Source organism: Zonotrichia leucophrys, chromosome Z (assembly GCF_028769735.1).
Source record: "Zonotrichia leucophrys gambelii isolate GWCS_2022_RI chromosome Z, RI_Zleu_2.0, whole genome shotgun sequence".
Lineage (NCBI taxonomy): Eukaryota > Metazoa > Chordata > Aves > Passeriformes > Passerellidae > Zonotrichia > Zonotrichia leucophrys.
This window is the reverse complement of record NC_088200.1, coordinates 13,635,262-13,656,256: the sequence shown is the minus strand read 5'-3', so window position 1 is coordinate 13,656,256 and position 20,995 is coordinate 13,635,262. Positions and strand designations below refer to the sequence as shown.

Sequence of the window (20,995 nt, the reverse complement as noted above, 5' to 3'; positions counted from 1 at the left end):
TTTCTAGGCCAAAATAAAATGCTTGCAGTCCAAAGCATGTGAACTTTGCAGTTTTTTAAAAAAGGGGGTTAACATAATCTGTGTCATCTGATAAGGAAAATTTAGTTAATAAACTAATTTATGTAAGTAGAGCAAGAAGTTTTGCATAATAGTGTTCCAAGGAGGTATTAATACTCATCACGATACCTACTGCATGCTGTTAGCCTCCTTCCTTCAGTCTGCAAGGAGAAGCACAGTTGGAATCCCAAACAGGTCAAACTCCATGCGAAGTAAATGCTGGTTGGGTATATAACAAATACTCAGTGCTGAACACTTTGATAAATTCTAGAATGCACTCTGTTGGTTTAAAGGAAGATAGCTTACTGAACTGAAAAGAATAAACTTTCCTTAGACAAGTTTTTCCATGCTTAGGGAAGTTTTGTCATGAAAGGAAACATGACTTAAGGAATTTACTTGTTTATACAACATTTAGGTAGAACCAAGGTTCAGAAATCCAGTGAAACTGTTATACTAATGCTTTGTCCCATAAGAATACAAGCTGTGCTGTTATTTTGGTTTTAGTTTATTATGTCCCTGTAATTTGTAGCTTTTTTCACATGGCACCATCCCAAACTTAACTGACTAGCTAAATATGTTGAATAACTAGAAAACTACTGAAAACCTTCACAATAATGAAGGTGTCCCCACCACATTTCAGTGGCATCTGCAAGGTTTGCCTGTTATGTGAACTGTAAGTACAGGAACCAGCAATTTTCAAAATAAGAGAGTGGCAGGCCACAGGCACCAGCAGCAAGGGGGGACCAGTGTTCTGAATAAAATGGGTGGGTTCTGCAGGAACATTTTGTAGACCAGCAGTACACTCTGAAGACCTTGTTTTCCTTGTAGCTTACCCTTCCGCATGCTGATTGCCACAATGGCAAATTACAGTGAGGCTGGCAGCTGCATTGGAAACTGCCTGGAAACAAGACAAGGGTCAGCATGACCTGCCAGAAGTGTGACCTCCCGTCATGTGCGTGAGGAGAATTTCTCTTTTCCTGCTTATAAACCAATTCTCATATTTTTTCTGTGAATCCTTCTGTTGCATTGGGCATCTTTAGGGCATGCACTGATGATTAGGCGAATTTTTAGGAAGTGTAAATAATAGCAGAGGCATATTTTGAACTCTCTCGCAGCAGCAAAAGGGCCATCAGTTCCCATCACGTGGCTGTCGCTTAAACAAGTATACATCTATTCTAGTAACATTTTCCCACCCAAACATAGCGTCCCGGGCTCTGTGAGACCATGTGCTTTTTGGAGTCTGGGTCACCCTGACACTGTGCTTAGGAAACTTAACCATTTAGGCTCTGCCCTTTGCTTATTTCTTGTGCTTCTGGTCCTTGGTCACAAATGACAACACAGAAATTTAAGCCACCTTAACTTTATGGGGGAAAGGGCTGAGATGGCAAATCTGAGTTATCCATCTGTGGTAATTGTGGAACGGAAAACAGGAAAAGGAAAACCAGGAAAAGCTCTTGTTTGCTGAAGTGATTATAGCATTGTAACACTGGTGTGCCGCTGGTTGATAGAGTTTGCCCACTTGTGTTTTGCGCGGGTTCTGATGGTTTTGATGAACAAACCCGCTGACGATGGAGCGGAGGTATCAGTGGAGCTACAGGAGTGGGAGCTGCTCCCTCCCGTGGGACAGCGCCCGCCGGGACGGGCTGCCTGTGCTCGGCAGGCGCGGGGCGGCTGGACAGCTCTCCCGGGCCCCGCCGGAGCCGGCAGCTAAGGGGACACCGCAGGCACCCAACCCACCCTCCGGCCCCCCTCGCTCGGCGGCCCCGCCTCGGGCGCACCGACGTCAGCGCACGTCAGGGCCGAGCCCCTCGCCCTCCCTCCCCCGCGGGTTCCGCTGTCCCGCCGCTCCTGCTCCCCGCGTCCCGCCTTGGGCTCCCGCAGCCGCCGCCCCAGCTCGGCCCGGCTCCCGACCCCGCTCCGCTCCCCAGCAGCCGCGCAGCGCGAAGATGGCGGCGTTCAAATTCGTCCTGCCGCCCCTCGGCCGCCGCATCCTACTCCCCGCCGCACGGAGGGCTGAGGTAAGGGCGGGGGGCGGCGGGGAAGGCGGGTCCGAGCCCCTCCGCCTCGCCCTGCCGGCCGGTGACCTTGGCCGACACCGCGCTCGCAGCTGCCCGCGCCGGGGCCGGTGTGTGTGGCAGGGGTAGCCGAGCCGCGGGTGGGCGGCCGCCCTACGGGCCGGGGGAGGCGCTTCCCGCCCCGCGGGGGAGCGATGGCTTTGTTCGTGAGGGGCTTGTCCCGCGGCCGCCCCGCGGGCGGCGGGAGCAGGCGGGAGGGCAGAGCGCGGCCCCGCCGCAGGCCCGGGCCCGGCGGCGGGCGGGGATGCGGTGACCTTGAGACGGTGGCAAGGAGAGTTGGCTTAAGGTTTTTTTGGTCTCATTTTTGCATTTAATTTATATTTATTAATTTAGATCCCCATCATTTTAAAAGGCAGCACAGTTACAGTGTGTTGCTGTGTATTGCCGTGTTGCTCTCACCCCCTCCTCTCCCGGAGGTGGGCAGCAGGTGTGCACAGCTCGCTGGCAGCCCCGCCATCTACTGCTATCCAGAAATGTGTGCTGTGCAGCCGTGCAGCTCCCTTCCTATGGGAAGCTTCTGCCAAATCTCGCAGATTTAATGGTTTCCAACCCACATGTAACCATAGCAAAGTTATTTCTTTTGTTTCTTCAGCCAGGACTGTGTCTGTGGCTTTTCTTAATTTATTTTATTTTAAAAAGCTCACTTTCTCATGCCTTTGTTTACTACTCCTGATATCCTAATGGACAAATCTTAGCACTTTCAGGTTTTGTTTTACTATGTTATATTTTTGCTTTTCCAGATAATTAAAATCTGATTATTCTAGGAAGGAGCTCATCAGTCCCTATGTTAATTCCTTAAACCTGCCAGAATTGTTGCCAGTTCCTGAGGTTTTAGCCTGCTGCCTCGGTGTGCAGGGAAGCATAGGTGATCGCTGGTGCCTGAACTCCCTGAAAGCCCATTGCTCTCAGACACCGGGTGGGTAGGAAAGGGACAAGGAGAAGAACATATTTAGGATAGAAGAGCAGATACACTCATTGGAGACGTCCAACCTGCGAATGCACACTTGTGTAATGCATGCTTCTCTGTTCACCACTGTTGCACACAGTCGAGAAGATTAAAGAAAAGGTACCACGTGGCCTCTGAAATACTTTCCTATGCATGGGTACAGGGACACAGCAGAGGCCTAGCTTCCCTCCAGCCCTGGCACTCAAGCCCTCTTGCAGCCCCATTGTACTGTGATTCCTAAAGCTGCCAGCACTTAATACTCCTCTGGACCTGCTCTGACACTTCTCTGTCCTTCCTGTTCGGAGGACCCCAGCTCTGGATGCAGTGCTCCAGGAGGGTCTCAGCAGAGCAGAGCAGAGGGGCAGAATCCCCTCCCTGTCCTGCTGCCCACGGGGCTCTGGGTGCAGCCCAGGACACGTTTGGCTCTCTGGGCTGGGAGTGCCATGGCTGGGCCATGTGCAGCCTCTCACCCACCAGCAGCACCAATTAGTCAATGAGTTCCTCTCCCAGTCTGTACTGAGGCCTGGGGTTTCTCTGATGCAGGTGCAGCACCAGCATCTGGCTTGTCCAGGTCTCTCTGGATGGCATCATATGCCTCAGGGTTATCAGCTGTGCTGGTTAACTTGGTTTGCAAAACTGGCGGAATGTGTAGTTGATCTCTCTTTGTCATTGATGAAGATATTAAGCAGTCTTGGTCCCAGCATGAACCCCTGAGGAACACCAGTATCCATCTGAGCCTTTCGCCACTCCCCTCTGGATGTTGCCATCACCCAATTCCTCATCCCCCAAATCCAAACAATCAAATCCATCTCGCTCTAAATTAGAGACAAGGATGTTGTGTGGGACTGTGTCAAAGGCTTTACAGAAGTGCAGATGAATCCATAGTCCTTCCCTTGTCCACTGATGTGGTCACTCCATCACAGAAGGTAACTAGTATGATCAGGCAGGACTTGCCCTCAGTGGAGCTGTGCTGGCTGTGCTGAATCGTGTCCCTGTCCTCCTGTGCCTTAGCACAGCTTCCAGGAGGATCTGTGCCATGGCCCTCCCAGGCACAGAGGTGAGGTTCACAGGTTGGTAGTTCCTGGTGTCCTCCTTTTTTTACCCTTTTTAAAGGTGGGCACAATGTTTCCCTCAGGGAAGTCTCAAGGGACTGCACCTGACTCTGTGACTTTTCAAGTACCATGGATCAGTGGAGAAGCATTCATGGTTTAATTTGGCATGCAGAAGGCCCTTGCAGCTTTTCTCACATGACATTGTTTCTTATGACCCACATACTGATTTTTTTTATTGAGCCCATCAAAGCAGAGGAACATCAGGGTATCCACTGGGAAGGAGGTAAGCTTCCATTCAGATGGGTTTTCTTAATATTCAGTATAAATTCTTGCAGCTTTAATTATAAAAAGAGAACAGCTTGTGTAATATTGAAACTGAGCCAAAATTTGTTGCCCTCGTTATAACTGTAGGTAACTCTTAAGGTAAGAGCTCTTCAGGGAAGAACTGGACTATTGTCTTCAAAGTGTGTAAATTACCTTGTTTATTTATTAATTTTTCTCTCACAATATATTTTTTTTCACTCCTGCTATCAAGCTAGAATTTGAAACACCAGTAGGTAGTACTTTACCTTCCAGATTTTCTGAATTCATTGAGACTGTTTCAACATAGTGACTTAGGTGTCAGTTTTCCTTCTGGTGCCTGAACAAGTACTTGAGTAGTATTAATGCATGGTATTAGTGGTAAATATTAAAGAAAAAAAAGGTAAGTGTGGTCTTAGTACATAACAGTACATACATAAGTTATGATGACTGCTGTGTAATGGCTTTGGCCTCTGAGGTCCAGGTTTGGGGGTTGGATTTATGTTGATTTCCCTCTTGCTCTCCATATTTCATGCATTTCTTGGAGTCTCCTTGATTATGGACTGTTATTCAACAACATGAGGATCTCTAAGACCACGTTAGAAAGTTCTAAGACTGCACAAGGAAACTGGGGGAAGGTTCACTCTGTGGAAGGGTGTCCTTGCCTACCATACTGCTGGTACAGTGCTGTCCTTCCTATCGTTCTGTGGCTTCCACGCAAATTTTGTGGTGGTTTTGTCTTTCTTTCAGCAGTTTCTGATTATGTTTAGTGCCTGGATGCTTTTGAAGCTAATGTAGCAATATATAGGTTTAAGGAGTCTGTGGATGGCTCCAACTTGGGCTGAGGAGTTGCATTTGTAAATCTGTTCTCAGAAAGGCACAATTTGTCAGTAATTCAGGATGGAATTCTCTTGTTTTTGGCACCTGCACTTTACTTTCCTTCCTTCTCACCCCTGCTCTCCCTTCCCCTCCCCACCCCGGTCTAGTATTTACAGCAGCAATGTCTTTTTGTATCTATTTCCCCCTTATCTAGACAGAGGCAGAGTCTTCATTATAAAGCCAATGCCTTTTGTTCATTCACTTGCTTCTTTTATTGTTGTTGCAGATCTGTGGTTGTTATTTTTCTACCAGCTGTCATCGCAACACCAAATTTTACACTGATCCTGTTGAAGCTGTAAAAGATATACCCAATGGGGCAACTGTACTTGTTGGTGGTAAATACTGAAATCCTTTATGGTTGCAAGCATGTTATGTTAATGAGATACTTTTTACTCATTTACCTTGTTTCTTTTACTATTAACTAATTTGAGAATCCATGGAATTGCATGATTTTTTATAAATGCCCTTCTGTTCATGAAGGGCATACTCTTTCAGTGAGAAAATCCAGGTTGTGTCATAGGGAAGGGGAAAAACCTCAGAAAAACAGGGTTTTTTCCTGACTAGCAAAAAACAAAAACTGGACTCTATTTGGTTGAATCCAGAAAATGACCTTGGGAATTGGATAGCATTGTCATTTCACATGGTTTGATTATTTTATGTTTGCATTCTCTGTATCCTGCACAGTCTCTGGGTCTCTGTGACCTTTAACCAACTGCCTAACCTGTTTCTGTGTTAGGAAGTGAAGATAATACTTATCTATGTTGCACTTAATGCTTATGTGTGGCATTTCCAGTAGAGTCAAGAAGTTGCATCATACTAACTTTCACTGTGACTTGAGCTTTTAGATATTGTAGATGCTTTCCACAATTTCAGGCTGTTCCATCTGCATTTAGAAAAAAGTGATTTAACTGTTTCTTAAGTTGTTTTGATATTGCAGAAGGAATGAACGTAAGATTGCAAAACACTTCAATGGAGATATATAATGAGGCAAAATTCCTTCTGCAGGAATTATGTTTGTTTTTGTTGTTGTTGCTAATTCATGAAGAAAAGAAGATTTGAGGCCAAGATAGGTTGGCCTTGAAGATCTGAGGGGGTCTTCACTGAGGGGTGATTCTGTGAAAAGGTAGTCCTTGTAGTGTGACATGGTATTTCGTTTTAGAGGTGCTGGAGTCTCTCAATTGGCAGTGTGAGGCTCTTGTGCCTTGGTGGAGATCTAGATTTTTGTGATTCCAGGCAGATATCCTCCCAAGGGTGTTCAGACTCCCTTCAGACTCAGCACTTTTATCACCTAATTACACAGGCTAAGCAATGGGATGTGCAGCAGAGATAGGAAGGTTGAATGGGTAGAAAGAGAAGGAGGAATAATGGGTACAGGGTTGAGGACACATGTGGAGAGCCATGTGGAGCACTTCCCTAAAAGCCCACTCTGATGGGTAAAGAGCTTTCTCCAAACTGGGAAGTGTCGGGTGAGTGGGAGATTCCGGTACTCCCAGAGCAAGTCTTTCTGGAAATGTTGATTTATTTAATTGACTAAGGAGTTTCTCAGAACAGATTTTTAATTCCCATACTTCTAAACATTCTATGTTCTTTCAAACACTTGTCACATAATAAATATTTTTTTTTTATTTTGTGTAGGTTTTGGATTGTGTGGGATTCCTGAAAACCTCATTGGGGGTTTACTGAAGACTGGGGTAAAGGGAATAACAGCAGTCAGTAACAATGCAGGGTAGGTATTCATATGTCTGTGGTTTAATAAGTACAGACTAAAAATTCCAATTATGTGAAAAGGCTGATATATATTAAAAATATCTTTCTTTTCAACATCATAATTTTATATTAACCAGACAGCTTGTTTGAAAGTGTTATTTTTGGAAGGAGTCCAGGAAGCTCAGTACTATGTGTATACTCGACTTTGTCAAGGACCAATTGTCATGGTGTAGAGTTGCAGTTATATTACTATAATATTTTTATTTAAATTTTTGTGTATTTAACTGGTTGGCTATAACTGGAAAATCTAACTGAGAGGCTTTAAATCTAGTATCAGTGATTTTGTGTGTATGGTTTTTTGTGAAGTTCCAAATGGGTATATATTTTTAAACTCAGTTTGGTGCTTTCTGACCCTCTTACTGTGTTTGTTACTTTAAAAAAAAATCCAAGCAACACAAAACCAGCAGAGAATACCTATGATGAATGAATGGAGAGTCTCTTTAATGAGTGTTCAGATTTTTGATGAATGTTTTTAAATGTTTGCCCCTTAAATTCATGTGGGGTTGAAATTGAGAGTACTTCTTTCATGTTTAATTTCTCATCTTCTCATTCAGGCTAATTTTTAAACTGTTCATTATAGTTACATAATAAGCTCCACAATACCTAATGCCTTATACCTCCACAATATAGATATATATAGGCTCCACAATATCTAATGATCCCCATATACGTAACTACAGCCACTTCTGTTGAAGTGCATTGATGAAAATATAAATTAAATTAAATAAAAATATTAATATGTAAAATATTAATTGCACATTTATTGGATAACAGATTTTTTTTTTTGGTATTTGGTACATACACAGTCAAACTTAAGCTCCTTAGAATCTTGTGGGAAACAGTTTCTGGTGGATGATAAAAAGAAGAAAGAAAGAAAGAAAGAAAGAAAGAAATAATTTTGCATGGAAAGGTCAAGCACTAGAATAGAGATCATTAACTTCTCTCATAGTCTTATTTTTGAATAACACACATATATTTGCAGATAGAGAGGCTGAACGGATGTTCCTGAAGGGGAGGTGAAAGTCTGAATATGAGTAAAGGCAGAAAGAGGAGCACTGTGGAATAGGATGAAAAGGAAGACATTTTGTATTGTATTCTGAATATAGTTTCTGGTGTTATAGGTTAGAATTAATTTATGTTGGAATAATGTTAACTTTCCTGAAAATTCTTTGGATTTTGAGGTGGAAGTGATTTCTGTAAAAATTTCCACTGGCTGCTGGCAGGAAAGCAAAATTTAATTCCTGTTTCTTGAAATTAGTTTTGCATAACATTCATGAAAGCCTGGAGAGTTCCTCACAGAACAGTGTAACAATTTGAAAATGCTCAAGGGCATCTAGAATTTTTTATAAAAGTCTAGTTTGTAAAAATACAGGTTTTGCTCTTCTGTTGGACAGTATAATTTATTTTGAAATTTAAATAATAATAAAATAACTGTTTAATCTATCTTTGTATTTACTGTATTACTACTATGTGGAATTTAGCCTATTATGGTAGTGTTTGGGAACCAGGTTAAAACAACTGTTGTCAGAAATAAAGTCAGAATTCACATAACAGCAATTGATACAATTTCTAATCTTCTAATTAGCCTATAAAAAAGCATGCTTTTCTAATACCATGTGTCTTCTTAGCATCTTCTAATACCATGTCCAAAAGTTTGGTGGTATTATCAAATATTGGAACATCAATAAATGCTTTTACAAATGAAGGAGGACAGCAATCCTACAGCAGTTGTATTCCAAGGGTCAATTGTTCCTGTAATGTTGAGGTGTCAGGCACTTTGTGGAATGAGTAATTTGCCACTTTCAAATTGCCATATTGTTTAGTGTGCTTTTCTTCGGTGACCTTGTGTTGCAGTTGATGCCTGGCTGTGTTTCAGTTTCTTGACTGCAGCTGCTTTCTTCTCCCCAGCTCTTCCAGCAAATAGGAGGTAATTGGTTGTGGTCAGGTTTTCTTGTCCTGCAGGGGTTAGCAGGCAGCTTGTAATTGGAGCAGGGAAGGAGCCAAGTGCACGGACAGACAGCCTATTCTGGAGAGCAGTGCAGCTGCATGGATTAAGTCACATGCCTTTCAATATGTGAGAACCATGGAATGTTACAGGGCTGTCTGTTTATAACTAAAATAGCAGCAGTGGAGACAGCGATTCACTTACATCTGAGGGAGAGCAGTAATTAGGAAGTCCTGAAGTGTTCTTGCCAACTTTTTTAGCTGGAAACAAGGTTCAGCAGAGCCTAGAAATGCTTGGCAATGTCTGGAAACAACTTCAAAGGAGTAGGATGTTCACAAGTTCACATTCTACTTACTGTTCTGTACTGCAGTGTAATTGGGAGGAGATTCCTTCTGCAAAAACTTTTTCAAATCATGTAATTGCTGGCAAGTGAAGTCTTGGTTTTGGCCTCTTTAAGGCTTTTCAATGACAAGTTGTACAGTAGTGTGATGGGGTGCTCAGCTTACTGCCTGCTGCTGCACATTGTGCCCGTGCTCATGCTGTGTGCTGGCCAGCGAAACAGCACCTTTAAGAGCAGTTACTCTTTTGCCAAGCCAAACAAGGCAAAGTGTTTGAAAGTGAAGCAGTTCAAATATCCAGTACCTCTGGTATTTACACAACTTGCTGCAGGGGAAGCTGAAGCTCGTGAACCCGGGCAATAGTGCAAGATAACTGCGACAGATAGGTGTGCTTCAAAATACATCCTCTCACACCTTCTCCTATAACTTGTTTTGCTTATGTTGTTCATACTGTAAATGCTTTATTTACACTGTGTTTTTGTAAGCCCTTTAAATTGAGAGTATTCCGTCTCAGTGGGCAACCAAAATCCATTTTATTATGAATTTTCTTCATTCTTATTTTAATTTGATTCATTCCAGATTTCCCAGTATTAAAATTAATAAAAATATTTCAAAATAGTAAATAAATGAAAGTAAATGAATTGATAAATAAATAAAATTTTAAAATCTCATTTTAAACATTGGTTCAGTAAATTCCCAAAATAGCTGTGATTAGTATACCATACCTTTTTGGTTGTTTTCTCATCTCCAAGTGACTTCGTGGTATCCTGTTGCATTCTGATTGGAGGTTGCTTGGAACTTGGGACTTGGATGTTTTGGCTCAGCTAAAATTAGGCTCAGCTTTGGCTCAACTAAGACTTTCTAATGCAGGCTACCTGTTGTTTCAGGGCCTGTGTTGCAACAAAAACTATAAACATAGCCAAATATTTTAAATGAAAGTTAAAAAAAAGTGCATGAAATTATTTTTTTTAATTAATTGTGCTTAATAAAACAGATAAATAATTTTGGCTATAATCACATCCTGAAATTAACATTGTATCTACCACCTGAATAGGCTGAATTTTGCAGACTGGAAGTGAAGCCTATTGTTTGTGATAACTGTGTGTGTGGTCTGATTGTTTTATCAAATTTTGGTTTTGTCTGGTTTTGAGACTTAAAAATGCATCCTTTTTGAATGTAGTAGTTTTGAATAAAAGGTTTTCACTTACACTAAAAGCAGAGAAGTCACGGTTAAGATCATAACTGCTTATCACCTGGGCGATCATCTGAAAGAAGACTGACAGCATCTGTCAGATTATCACTGGTTCAGACTGTGTTCTTATAAGGCATTATCAGCTTTGTGAACCTTTGGTCTCTGTATTCTTTTTGGAGGTCTTTTAATGTTACAATATTATGCATTAGGAAGGAAAAGATGACTTTGAGATAAGCATTTGCACTTTTGAGCATGATGCCTGAATGCCATTACTTAGCTCTGTTAAGAAAAATACTCTTGTTTTCCTAATGGATTGGGCTATTTGTAGTTCCCAGATCCCCAAAAGACAGTATCTGTGGGATCAGATGCAGTGGTAAACTTACTGCACCCCATATTCTAAAGCATAAAATGTATCTTTATATTCTTCACAATTAAATAATTTGGATTTAAGACAGGTTTGATAAATGTTCTGTAAGGTAAAGTTTAAGGTTATCTCATTTTTCAGTTGTTGCTTTGAATGGTACATTTCTGTTAAAACCAGAATGTGTCTGCCATCTTTGCTGTGGATTTTGCATGGTTTTTCTTGCATGTAACTCATGTGGCTTAATTCCACTGTTACTGTTACTAAAATATCTATATATCTATATGTCTGTCTGTCTTAATATTACTTATGCTTACTAAAAACATTCAAATGTAAATGTGTATGTAAAAAAAGACCATCACGTGGAAATTGCATTTTAAATTCACAGAAGGTTGTGAAGTTTTTTCCATATAGTATTAAGTATTGAGTCGTTTTAGTGGTACAAATTAGATAATCTCTTGGTCCAGAAAGTTAAAATGTAATTGAAAATGTCTGTGGAACAGGCAAAACGCCTTGTATGTACACAGAGATGGGATCAAGGTGATGCTCAGAGTGTCTTACATTGTGTGTGTCATTTTTGTATATTTATAAGAAATTCTTCAAATATCCCAAATTCGATATATTTTCAGATATTAAAAAGAAGGCCACCTGTGATTCTTACCTCTCTTGGTAGAGAGAGAAGAGTGGAATTATGTAAAATCCTGCACATGGCAAATTGCCAAAATCAGGAGACTATATATTTTCAGTGAATTTGATTATTTGAATTTGATTTTTTCTCTAAACTGTCTGCATTCCTTAAAAAAATCTAATCAAGTGCTTTATTAGAGCTGTTAAATTGCTGACACTGTTTGAACTGCAAATCCCTGAAAATCTGCCTAGGTCATCTAGCTAATTTTAGTGTGGAGGTGATTTAGGATTTTGGCAGGGCAGGTTGTTCTATCTTTGTACTACGTGGAACTATTGAGAAATCAGCTGTGGAGAAAACTTTCTGGTTGTGATGACAAATTAACTCAACAATGGTTGACGGATTGGTTGTAGAAATGACAAAGTGAAATCTGTCTTTTGGCTTGGGGACTTTTGAAGTGCGATGCATTCATGATGAAATTTAAATATTTATCAGATTAGTTCTATACGATATACCTTCTCTGTGAAGGAAAAATATGGTACATTTTAGACATTCTGAATAGAGTTGTTTGACTTGCTATTATAGAAACACAGTACACCATTTCATACCAGAAAGGAAGGCGGAGAGGGGAGACTGCTGCTGATGTAACCACGCAATCTGTGGTATTTCTCCTCTCGAGAAATTATCTGCCTTGCATGGACTTGGCCTATATGCCTGCACCCATCACTGTGACAGCAGAAGAGCATTTTTGGAGGAGGATGGTGGAGGAACAATACTGCCATTTTGCTGTGAGACTCAAAAAGAAGTTATGAGAGCAGAGAGGACAGAGTTCCCATGAGAATACTTCAGTAGCATAAAGACAAGGGTCCAATGCAGACACTGCAGAGAAGGAGTAGAGGGAGAGTAAGGCTCAGGAATGCCAGTTTGTACACAAGGCTTTGTGATCTTCCACAACCCCTTCCCTTCCCTTCCCTTCCCTTCCCTTCCCTTCCCTTCCCTTCCCTTCCCTTCCCTTCCCTTCCCTTCCCTTCCCTTCCCTTCCCTTCCCTTCCCTTCCCTTCCCTTCCCTTCCCTTCCCCTTCCCCTTCCCCTTCCCCTTCCCCTTCCCCTTCCCCTTCCCCTTCCCCTTCCCCTTCCCCTTCCCCTTCCCCTTCCCCTTCCCTCCCTTCCCCTTCCCCTTCCCCTTCCCCTTCCCCTTCCCCTCCCCTATCTTACAGCTGGCTCATGACAATGACACTATGTCCCACCATAATTTCCCCATCTGTAAGGCTACTAAAGAGCCAGCTCAGATGACACTGTGTTTCTCCTTCTCTGTCCCTCACTTCCCAAAGGGTACCAAAAAAAAATGATAACAAGATGAGGAATAGGAGTTAACAGACAGAGAAAAACAGATTCAGCTCACAGAAAGGTAAATTATTCAGAGATATAATGCCTATTTGCCTTGTTGTTTCTTGACTTTAGCCAAATGCCTTGACACTGTCTTCAGGCACCTTCTTTTCCTAGGACATTTTCCCATGTGGTATAATGTATAATGAACTATTATATGATTATCTGCATTAATTTTGCCCTGGGTGTGCCTTCACTTTTGTTCAGTGTCTTCCAAGAAACACCATCAGTAGGCATTTATTAATTTTCTGCACAAAGGCCGTTAAGGATCTTTCTGTTGCAGCCAGGATTATACTTTATTTTTGTGGACCTAAGAATGTATGTCCCTAGAACTCAGGTGGTACCTCCGTCCACATAACTTTCATGTTGGTAAAGTTTCATACTATAGTCAGGCACCCCTGCAAGCCTGAAAGCTTAAGACTCTGCTGCTAAGAAATGCCACACAGGCAGTGATTGATGCATTCCTTTTAGTTGGGAAGCATATCTGGTCTTCCTTAAGAATTGTGGACCTATCAGAAGGCATAATTGCATGTAACTCGGAGCAAATCCTTTTGAAGACTGAAAAGCTGAAGTTGCAAATAAAATCAGCCTCTCATCTTCTACATGGAGAATGTCAGAGGAAATTGGTTCCTTTCCTCACCCCTAGCCTGTTGCCAAGAAAATTTCTAGCTCTGGAACAGGTCCGTCTGTTATCAAGTTTCATGCTTCATTATGTAACACTTGTAACCTAAAAAGCCTGCCTGTCTATCTCCAGAAGCTGACTGGTATCTTTATATAAAATGTTTTCCTGGAGTAGAACCAACCATTTATATGCATTTTTTGGCAGCAACAGCTAGTTGCAGAAACTTTAGTTTCTGTCTGAGGTGGAGCCTTGCCACAGGATTCTCATTGCATGCTTTTCCTTCTCAATCTGTAGTCTTCAGGGGTGGTGTAGTTTTACTCTCCTATCCTTCCAGTTCACAGCTTATGAGAGAAGGAAGATCAGGGGGTGCATCATGTTAGCTCCTTGATCAACATATTTTAATTCTCCAAAACTCAATGTATTCCTTTTAATATTTCATAACTAACAATTTCTGGTCATGTGTAATCTCCCAGGAATATCAGCTTCTGGAGAATCTGTGAACAATTAGTAGAGGAGGCTATCTCTTTAAGAAGTCTAGAAGGAGACCCTCATTCTAATTGATGCTGCTTTCCATCCAGTAAAGGCAGCTGGTCTGTTCTGACCACACCCACATGTTTTAGAAACAAATATCTTTACAAAGGCAGAGAGAGGGGAGAGTTGTAATTGTCTTGTGATGTTTCCTTTTACACAGCCCCCCAACAATAAGCCATTGTGTATTTTGTGCCAGAGTGTGTGACATTCCAAGTAGCCATTTTTTTCTGTTTAAGAATGCAAATTTTTATTTCCTGCTTCATCAGGCTGTGTAGGGCTTGTTGGTGTGTGAGGCTTTTTATCAGATTGGAAAGTTAGGTAATCTGTTCTTCCTGTGATGTTTGAGGCACCAAAGAAGAAGGGCTGAGTGAAGTAGATTATTGTTTATCTGCAGTAAAGTACCGACATGTTGTCTTTGACTACTTCCAGTACACTGGAGATGTGTGGGCTAGATCTGTCTGGGAGTCATATTTGGTGAATTTTTTAAATTAGAAAAGGCAGACATAGTTTTTGTCAGGAAGTTTTGTAGATCTGACAGGGACAAAACAACTAGAATGAACGTGTTGCTAGACAATCAGAGCTTCTTAATTTTTCTTGTCTATATCAATAGTTTGGGGTAACTTGGGTCACTGATATCCTTAATTAATGCCTAGTTTTCTTTTCCTATATGGACTTCATGTATTTTATTGATTCACTTTTCATCTTAATACAGAATGGGCAAACTTCTAGAAATCCAAACATATCTGAAGATAAAAATGCATTCAGTGTCTAGCACTAATGTGTACTTTCCCTTTTCTGACTGCACTCATAACAACTATGTCAACTTCTACCACACCTTCTTCCTTCCTATCTAGGGCAGCATATTTTCATTGCATTTACCTTTGTTTTAATTTGTAAAGGACTGAATCCAGCTTTTGAAATAGGTGTATGGGGTATATTCTTTTCATGCACTCAGTAAAGATTTATTTTTTTTTTCTTTCTATGGTTGCTGTTTGATAGGAGTGTAGCCTGCAAGGCAAATCTTTATAGGTAACATGTTGAGGGTAAACATAATCAAAGCTGAAAAGTTCAAAAAGCTCTTTGCTTAAAACAACCTGATCAAGAAAGCAGCAAAAGACAGCAAGGAAGAACTAATAATTTAAAATTGCCATAGAACTGTTACATTGAAAGAAGTATCCATAAACCAGAGGTTTTAGAAAGTTGTAATCTTGGATAGAGATGTCACATGAAAATCAAAGGGTAGGGAAAATAAGAGTGAGAACATTGTTTCTGTGTGAAATGTGTGTTTCTTGGGACATTAACATGTAAGAGAAAAACAGGAAATATGAAATACGCTGAAGTGTTCAAGATGGGTTTTTGAAGGGACATGGAAACTGATGCACATGAAGGCAGAAGGGTTATTTTAGCTGGAAGCCTAAATACAGATTGCATCCTCAAAGGAGATGGATTGCAGTGTATTTTCTTTCAAGAAATGTACATCTTAAAAAACCCTATATGAGTAATGGCAACAGGATTTTGTGCTGTTGCTCTGAAGATTAAATGCATGTGGGAGTTGAAGTAATTTTGTGTTACCAGGCAGGCAGAACCTCCTAGTGCATGACTTTTGAAAGGTGAAATTCCTGTACTCATTGTGCTAGGTAAATAGGACCTTGTTGTATGCTCAATAACAGATCCTCACAGCAATTTTGTTTTTGAACAAATTTGCTACATTTGAGGAGAAGAGTAAGAAAGTGTGAGTGTGGCAGGATAACCTTTGTGGAACTTTCTGCTTAATTTCTTCATAACTACAGTTTCATTTGGTAGAAGATACCTCACAGTAGTAGATCAGGAAATCAAGTGTATCCACATGGAATCATGCAGGATGATATGCAAAATCCTATTAAGGACAATATGGTTTCAGTAGCTGTTTCTGAGAATGTAGGAGCAAGGATTATGGATCTTAGTGAAATGAAGGAGAAATTTCTTTAACTGTTACAAATCTGCTCATGGCCCTCTCTTGCCATCCTTTCTTACACCAATGCACACAGTATTTCATTGTCTTCATGCAGAATTTGGTTTTTCTATTTGGTAACTTCCAAGGTTTGTAATGATAAGAGCAGTGTTAACCACCTAACTGATGGGCAAACTCTGGCTTGCAAGCAGTTCTGGAAGCTTCCTGTTGTTCTTGCACTAAAAGCACTGTACAGTTTTGTTTCAATTCTGCACTTTTGCCACACAGTGCCATAATTACACCAACCTGTTCAACTGAGTTCTCTGCTTATATAATTCAGAAACCAAAATAAATGTGAGGAGCTTCACACAAATGTTGACTGGTCTTTTACATTTGTTTACTACCTTTTACAATGAGATGTAAGGGTTAGATAGTTTTCATGTGAGAGGAATTGTCTTGCTTTGAATTAATCTATACAGGAATTTCTGGCTTTTAATTTAATTTTATTTTTTTTTTTGTAATCTCTTTTGCCCACAAGACTCCTCTTTCTTCTCTATTCTTAGCTCTTCTAGTTTCAAGCTGGAGGATTTTTTTCTTGTGGTGGGTTAGAAACACGGGTTGTTTCTAAGCAACGCACATTTTAGTCCCAAGGCTTTGGCACCAGAACATTTTGGAAGTTGCATCATGGTTAGATTTTAAATTTTTTTTTAATTGGTCAGAGTTGGAGAGTGGAGCGAGCTTTTATAATAAATCACATTATTTTGTATCTAGAGAACAAAGAATAAATTAAGAGAACCAGGTCAGAGAAGCTTGTTTCACTTCCTCTTATTCCTGTTTCCAAAATGCTTGAGTATGCACTGAAGTGGGCCACCTCCTAAAATAGTCCTAACCTTAAAATAGTGCTCATGATGCATGCAGTTGCGAAGGCACTGGGGCTGCATGTCTGTCCATGCAGCCCTCAGAGTATTGTGGAGGGAGAGGAAGAGCTGGTGCTGGTCCCGCTCACTCAGCCCCTCTCCCTTCACCTGCAGCACTGCAGTCTGTGCTGGGGCTGGCAAACATTTCCACATTTATATTTGAAAATGAATACTGCATAATAGTAAAGTTTTTTAATCTGGTCTTGCTTTGGAGCTCTTCTTTAGGAAGGGTGTTTTCAACAGTATTCATATATTGTAAGCATGTGTGTGTTAATTACAAAGGGCTAATGATTGATAACTTCAAAGATTATTTTAATATTTTTCTGTATTTCTTATACTGAAATGTCAAGCCATTGTGTGGATAATTAAGTCATATTGAATTGAGCCAACTCATGGCAGATACACATTTTTTGTGAGGTAATTCTGCATCATGGCATCTTTTTTGTAGAGGGACTGGAAGGTCTGAGTTCTGTGCTTATATCATTCAGAGACCAGTATAAATGTGGAGGAGCTTCACACACATGTACCAGTCTGCCGGCATCCTGCATAATAGGCTGGAAAAGTGAAAGAAACATGTCTTTATAATATCATCTATGTTTATTTCCATATTTATATGTTTTCCTCGTATTTCCTTGAATTGAAGTAGCATTTTTTACAGAGAAACCTTGGTTGCAGGAACTCCTGAAAAATGTTTCTAATCCAGAAGTACACAGTATAGCATACAAACATAATGAAGGATATCAGAATTTTAGAAGCACTGGCGCAAGAAAAATGTTATATAGCATCTCTGGCGTTCAGTTTCAGTTGACGTAGACAAGAAGATCTTGTTTGTAGTGACAAAATCCTTTGTTGGAGTAGGCGGTTATTTAGTAAGAGATTTAATTATTTACTATTATAAGAAAATTTAAATACAAAAATTCTCTTACCTCATATAGAAACTAGCATTATAAATATCAATATGCCTTTCTCCTTGGGATGCTAAGCAATCACTTGTCTTTTTCACAGTGAGCAGGAGTGTAAACAAAAATATGTCTTTGTTCACTCAAAGCCATTTCTGACTTTTTATTAATTTGGTAAGGCTTTTTGAAGGATCAGATATGTAAAATAACACCACTTGTCAAGCGGGTATTTTTGGCTGCTAACATGTGAAATGAATTTAACTGGAACTTTTTGGATGTATTCTGTGCCTTGGAAGAGATGAGGTCTGAAAACTGAAATATTAAATTTTAATTGTAGCTTTGATGCTTTACCCTGTAAAGGCTGGAATTTGTTTTTTGTCTTCAATTCGTTATGTGTGGGGGAGATAACTCTGTCCTTTTTTGTTAAGTCATTACAGCTTATCAAGTGTTTTTTTTACAATAAAACTGTTTTGTCTGTTTTTTTGCATTTTCTACACAGTGTTGACAATTTTGGACTTGGTCTTCTGCTTCAGACAAAGCAGATAAAACGCATGGTGTCATCGTATGTTGGAGAGAACGCTGAGTTTGAACGCCAGTATTTATCTGGTGAGCTTGAAGTTGAGCTTACACCACAGGTAAGGAGTGTCTCTAAGAGTGTGGTTTCTTTTAATCTAAAATATTGAGTAGAATAATGCCTAAGTGCTCTTTAAAAATTTTTTGCAATCGAAATGCTTTCCTTGTATGCAGAAGACACTTGCCATGTGTGGCGGGCTGACCCTGACTGGATTCCAGGTGCTCACCAAAATCTCACTCTTAACTCCTCTCAGCTGGACAGAGAGGAGAAAATATAACAACAGACTCATGGGTTGAAATAAGAGAGAGATCACTCACCAGTTAGGATCTTGGGCACCATAGACTCATCTTTGGGAACTTACCTTATATCAGTCAAATCAGAGTGGGCTAAGAGAAGTAAAACCAAATCTTAACACCACCTTCCCCTACATACACTTTACCCCTACCTTCTTCCTGCTCCAGTGTGGATTCCCTGCGGAGTCACAAGTATTACCAACAAACCTGCTCCAGTGTGAGCTCCTCTTTCCTTGGGGCCACAGGTCCTGCCAGGAGCCTGCTCCAGCATGGGCTTCCCAGGGGTCACAGCCTTTTTTATGGCATTTACCTGCTCGGGTGTGGGATCCTTCAGGAGCTGCAGGTGGATTTTGTGGCCCACCATGGGCTGCAGGGGCACAGCTGCCTCACCATGGTCTTGCCACAGGCTGCAGGGGAATCTCTTTTCTGGCACCTGGAGCAGCTCCTGACCCTCTTCCTTCACTCACCTTGATGCCTGCAGAATATGTTCCTCTCACATATTCACACTCCTCTCTGCTCTGGATGCACTTACATCAGTGCAAGAAGATCTCCTTCTTCAATATGCTGTCCCAGAGGCACTACCACTGTTGCTGAAGGGCTTAGTCTTGGAGCCAGCTGGCACTGGTTCTTTGGACACTGGGAGAAACTTCTGGCATAGTCTCACAGAAACCACCCCGCCAGCTACCAAAACCTTGCAAAGCCAATACACCATCTTAGGGTCATGCATCTGTTAAGAACTGACTGTGTGTTATTTGTGTGGATTCCTTTAATGGAATTAATTAATTATTAATACATTATATTAATCTGAAGCTTTAAATATATATATAAAAATATGTTTAAATATATACACACACATGTGGAGATGGTAGAAAAAGGCATAAACTATGCTCAGTACTGTGGCCCCGTATAAAGGAAGGAAGTCAAGAAGCTGCTCTGTTCCCATCTTGGTGGTAGGTTTTGGGGATGTTGCATGTGCAATGCCTGCCATCTAGTGGGCAGGAATCAAATTCGGAGATTTCATTCATTGTGAGATAAAACCCTTTTTGGCTTGTTCATTAACTCTTAGTGAAATTATTCTTTGTGTACTGTTATAAGCAAATTTAAAACTTTACTTTTTAGCACCATATTTTTAATTATTTTAGCACTGCCAAGCTACCCAAATAGCATGAACGCAATGAGATCCTAAAATCATTGATGTCAGTTATGTTCTATTGAGATCAACTTCTGTGAAGTTGGTGTTCTAAATTCAGAGACTACAGCATGTTACTGTGTGGCATTTTCAAAGGTGACACATAAAATTTGGGCCTTAAACATATGTTTATATAAATTTCGGAGGAAAACAACTGTGTTAAGTTTTCATTAAGATTGGTATCTTGAGCTCCCTCTCTTGTGAATCACAGAATGGGTCAGGTTGGAAGGACCCACAGCACATCATCTGGTCCAACCTCCTTGCCCAAGTAGGGTCATCTCAGAGCACATGGCACAAGATGTGTTCAGATGGTGCTGCTTGAATATCTCCAGTAAAGGAGACTACACGACCTCTCTGGGCAACCTGTTCCAGTGTGTGGCCAATGTCACAGTAAAGAATTTCTTCCTCATGTTCAGATGGAACTTCCCATGCATCAGCATCTGTCCTTTGTCTCTTGTCCTGTTGCTCAGGACCCCTGAACAGAACCTGGTCCCTCCTCCCTTCTTCAGATACTTACAGGCATTGATAAGGTCCCTTCTCAGTCACCTCTGCCCAAGGCTGAACAGGCCCAACTCCCTCAGCCTTTTCTCATAAGAGAGATGCTCCATTCCCTTAAGCATCTTTGTTACTCTTCACTCCAGGATCATCTCCAGGAGTTAATTTCTCTCTTGTCCTGAGGAGCCCAGAACTAGACACAGCAGTCCAGACACGGCCTCACCAGGACTCAGTAGAGGGGCAGAGTCAGCTCCCACAATGAAGCTCCCATCTCCTGCTGAAGATGCTTTTCCTGATGCACCTCAGTACACCACTGGCCTTGGCCCCAAGGACACACTGGTGGCTCATGGACACCAGGACTCCCAGGTCCTTCTTCTCTGAGCTGCTTCCCAGCAGGCCAGCCCCTGGCCTGTAGAGTGCATGGGATCATTCCCCCTCAGGTGCAGGACCTTGGATTTTCCTGTACTGAATTTCAGATCGTTTTTCTCTGCCCATCTCTCCAGCCCGCCAAGGTCCCTCTGAAGGGCTGCAGAGCTCTCTGGGGTATTGGCCACCCCTCCCAGCTTTGTGTCATCAGCAAACGTGCTCAGGAGGCATCTGCCCTTCCTTCAAGCCATTGATG

At 41.3% G+C, this 20,995-nt stretch overlaps 1 protein-coding gene across 1 annotated transcript in view; it reads left to right on the top strand.

Moving 5' to 3' along the window:
* Positions 1-1,786: 1,786 nt before the first annotated feature.
* The window catches only part of OXCT1 (3-oxoacid CoA-transferase 1), an 80,882-nt gene continuing 61,673 nt past the window's right edge, over positions 1,787-20,995 (top strand). Inside the window, exons 1-4 of the mRNA XM_064735119.1 lie at positions 1,787-2,075; positions 5,536-5,644; positions 6,945-7,035; positions 18,322-18,457. Of these exons, the coding sequence (XP_064591189.1) occupies positions 2,004-2,075; positions 5,536-5,644; positions 6,945-7,035; positions 18,322-18,457 (408 nt within the window). The 5' untranslated portion in view covers positions 1,787-2,003. The remainder of the gene's footprint in view (positions 2,076-5,535; positions 5,645-6,944; positions 7,036-18,321; positions 18,458-20,995) is intronic.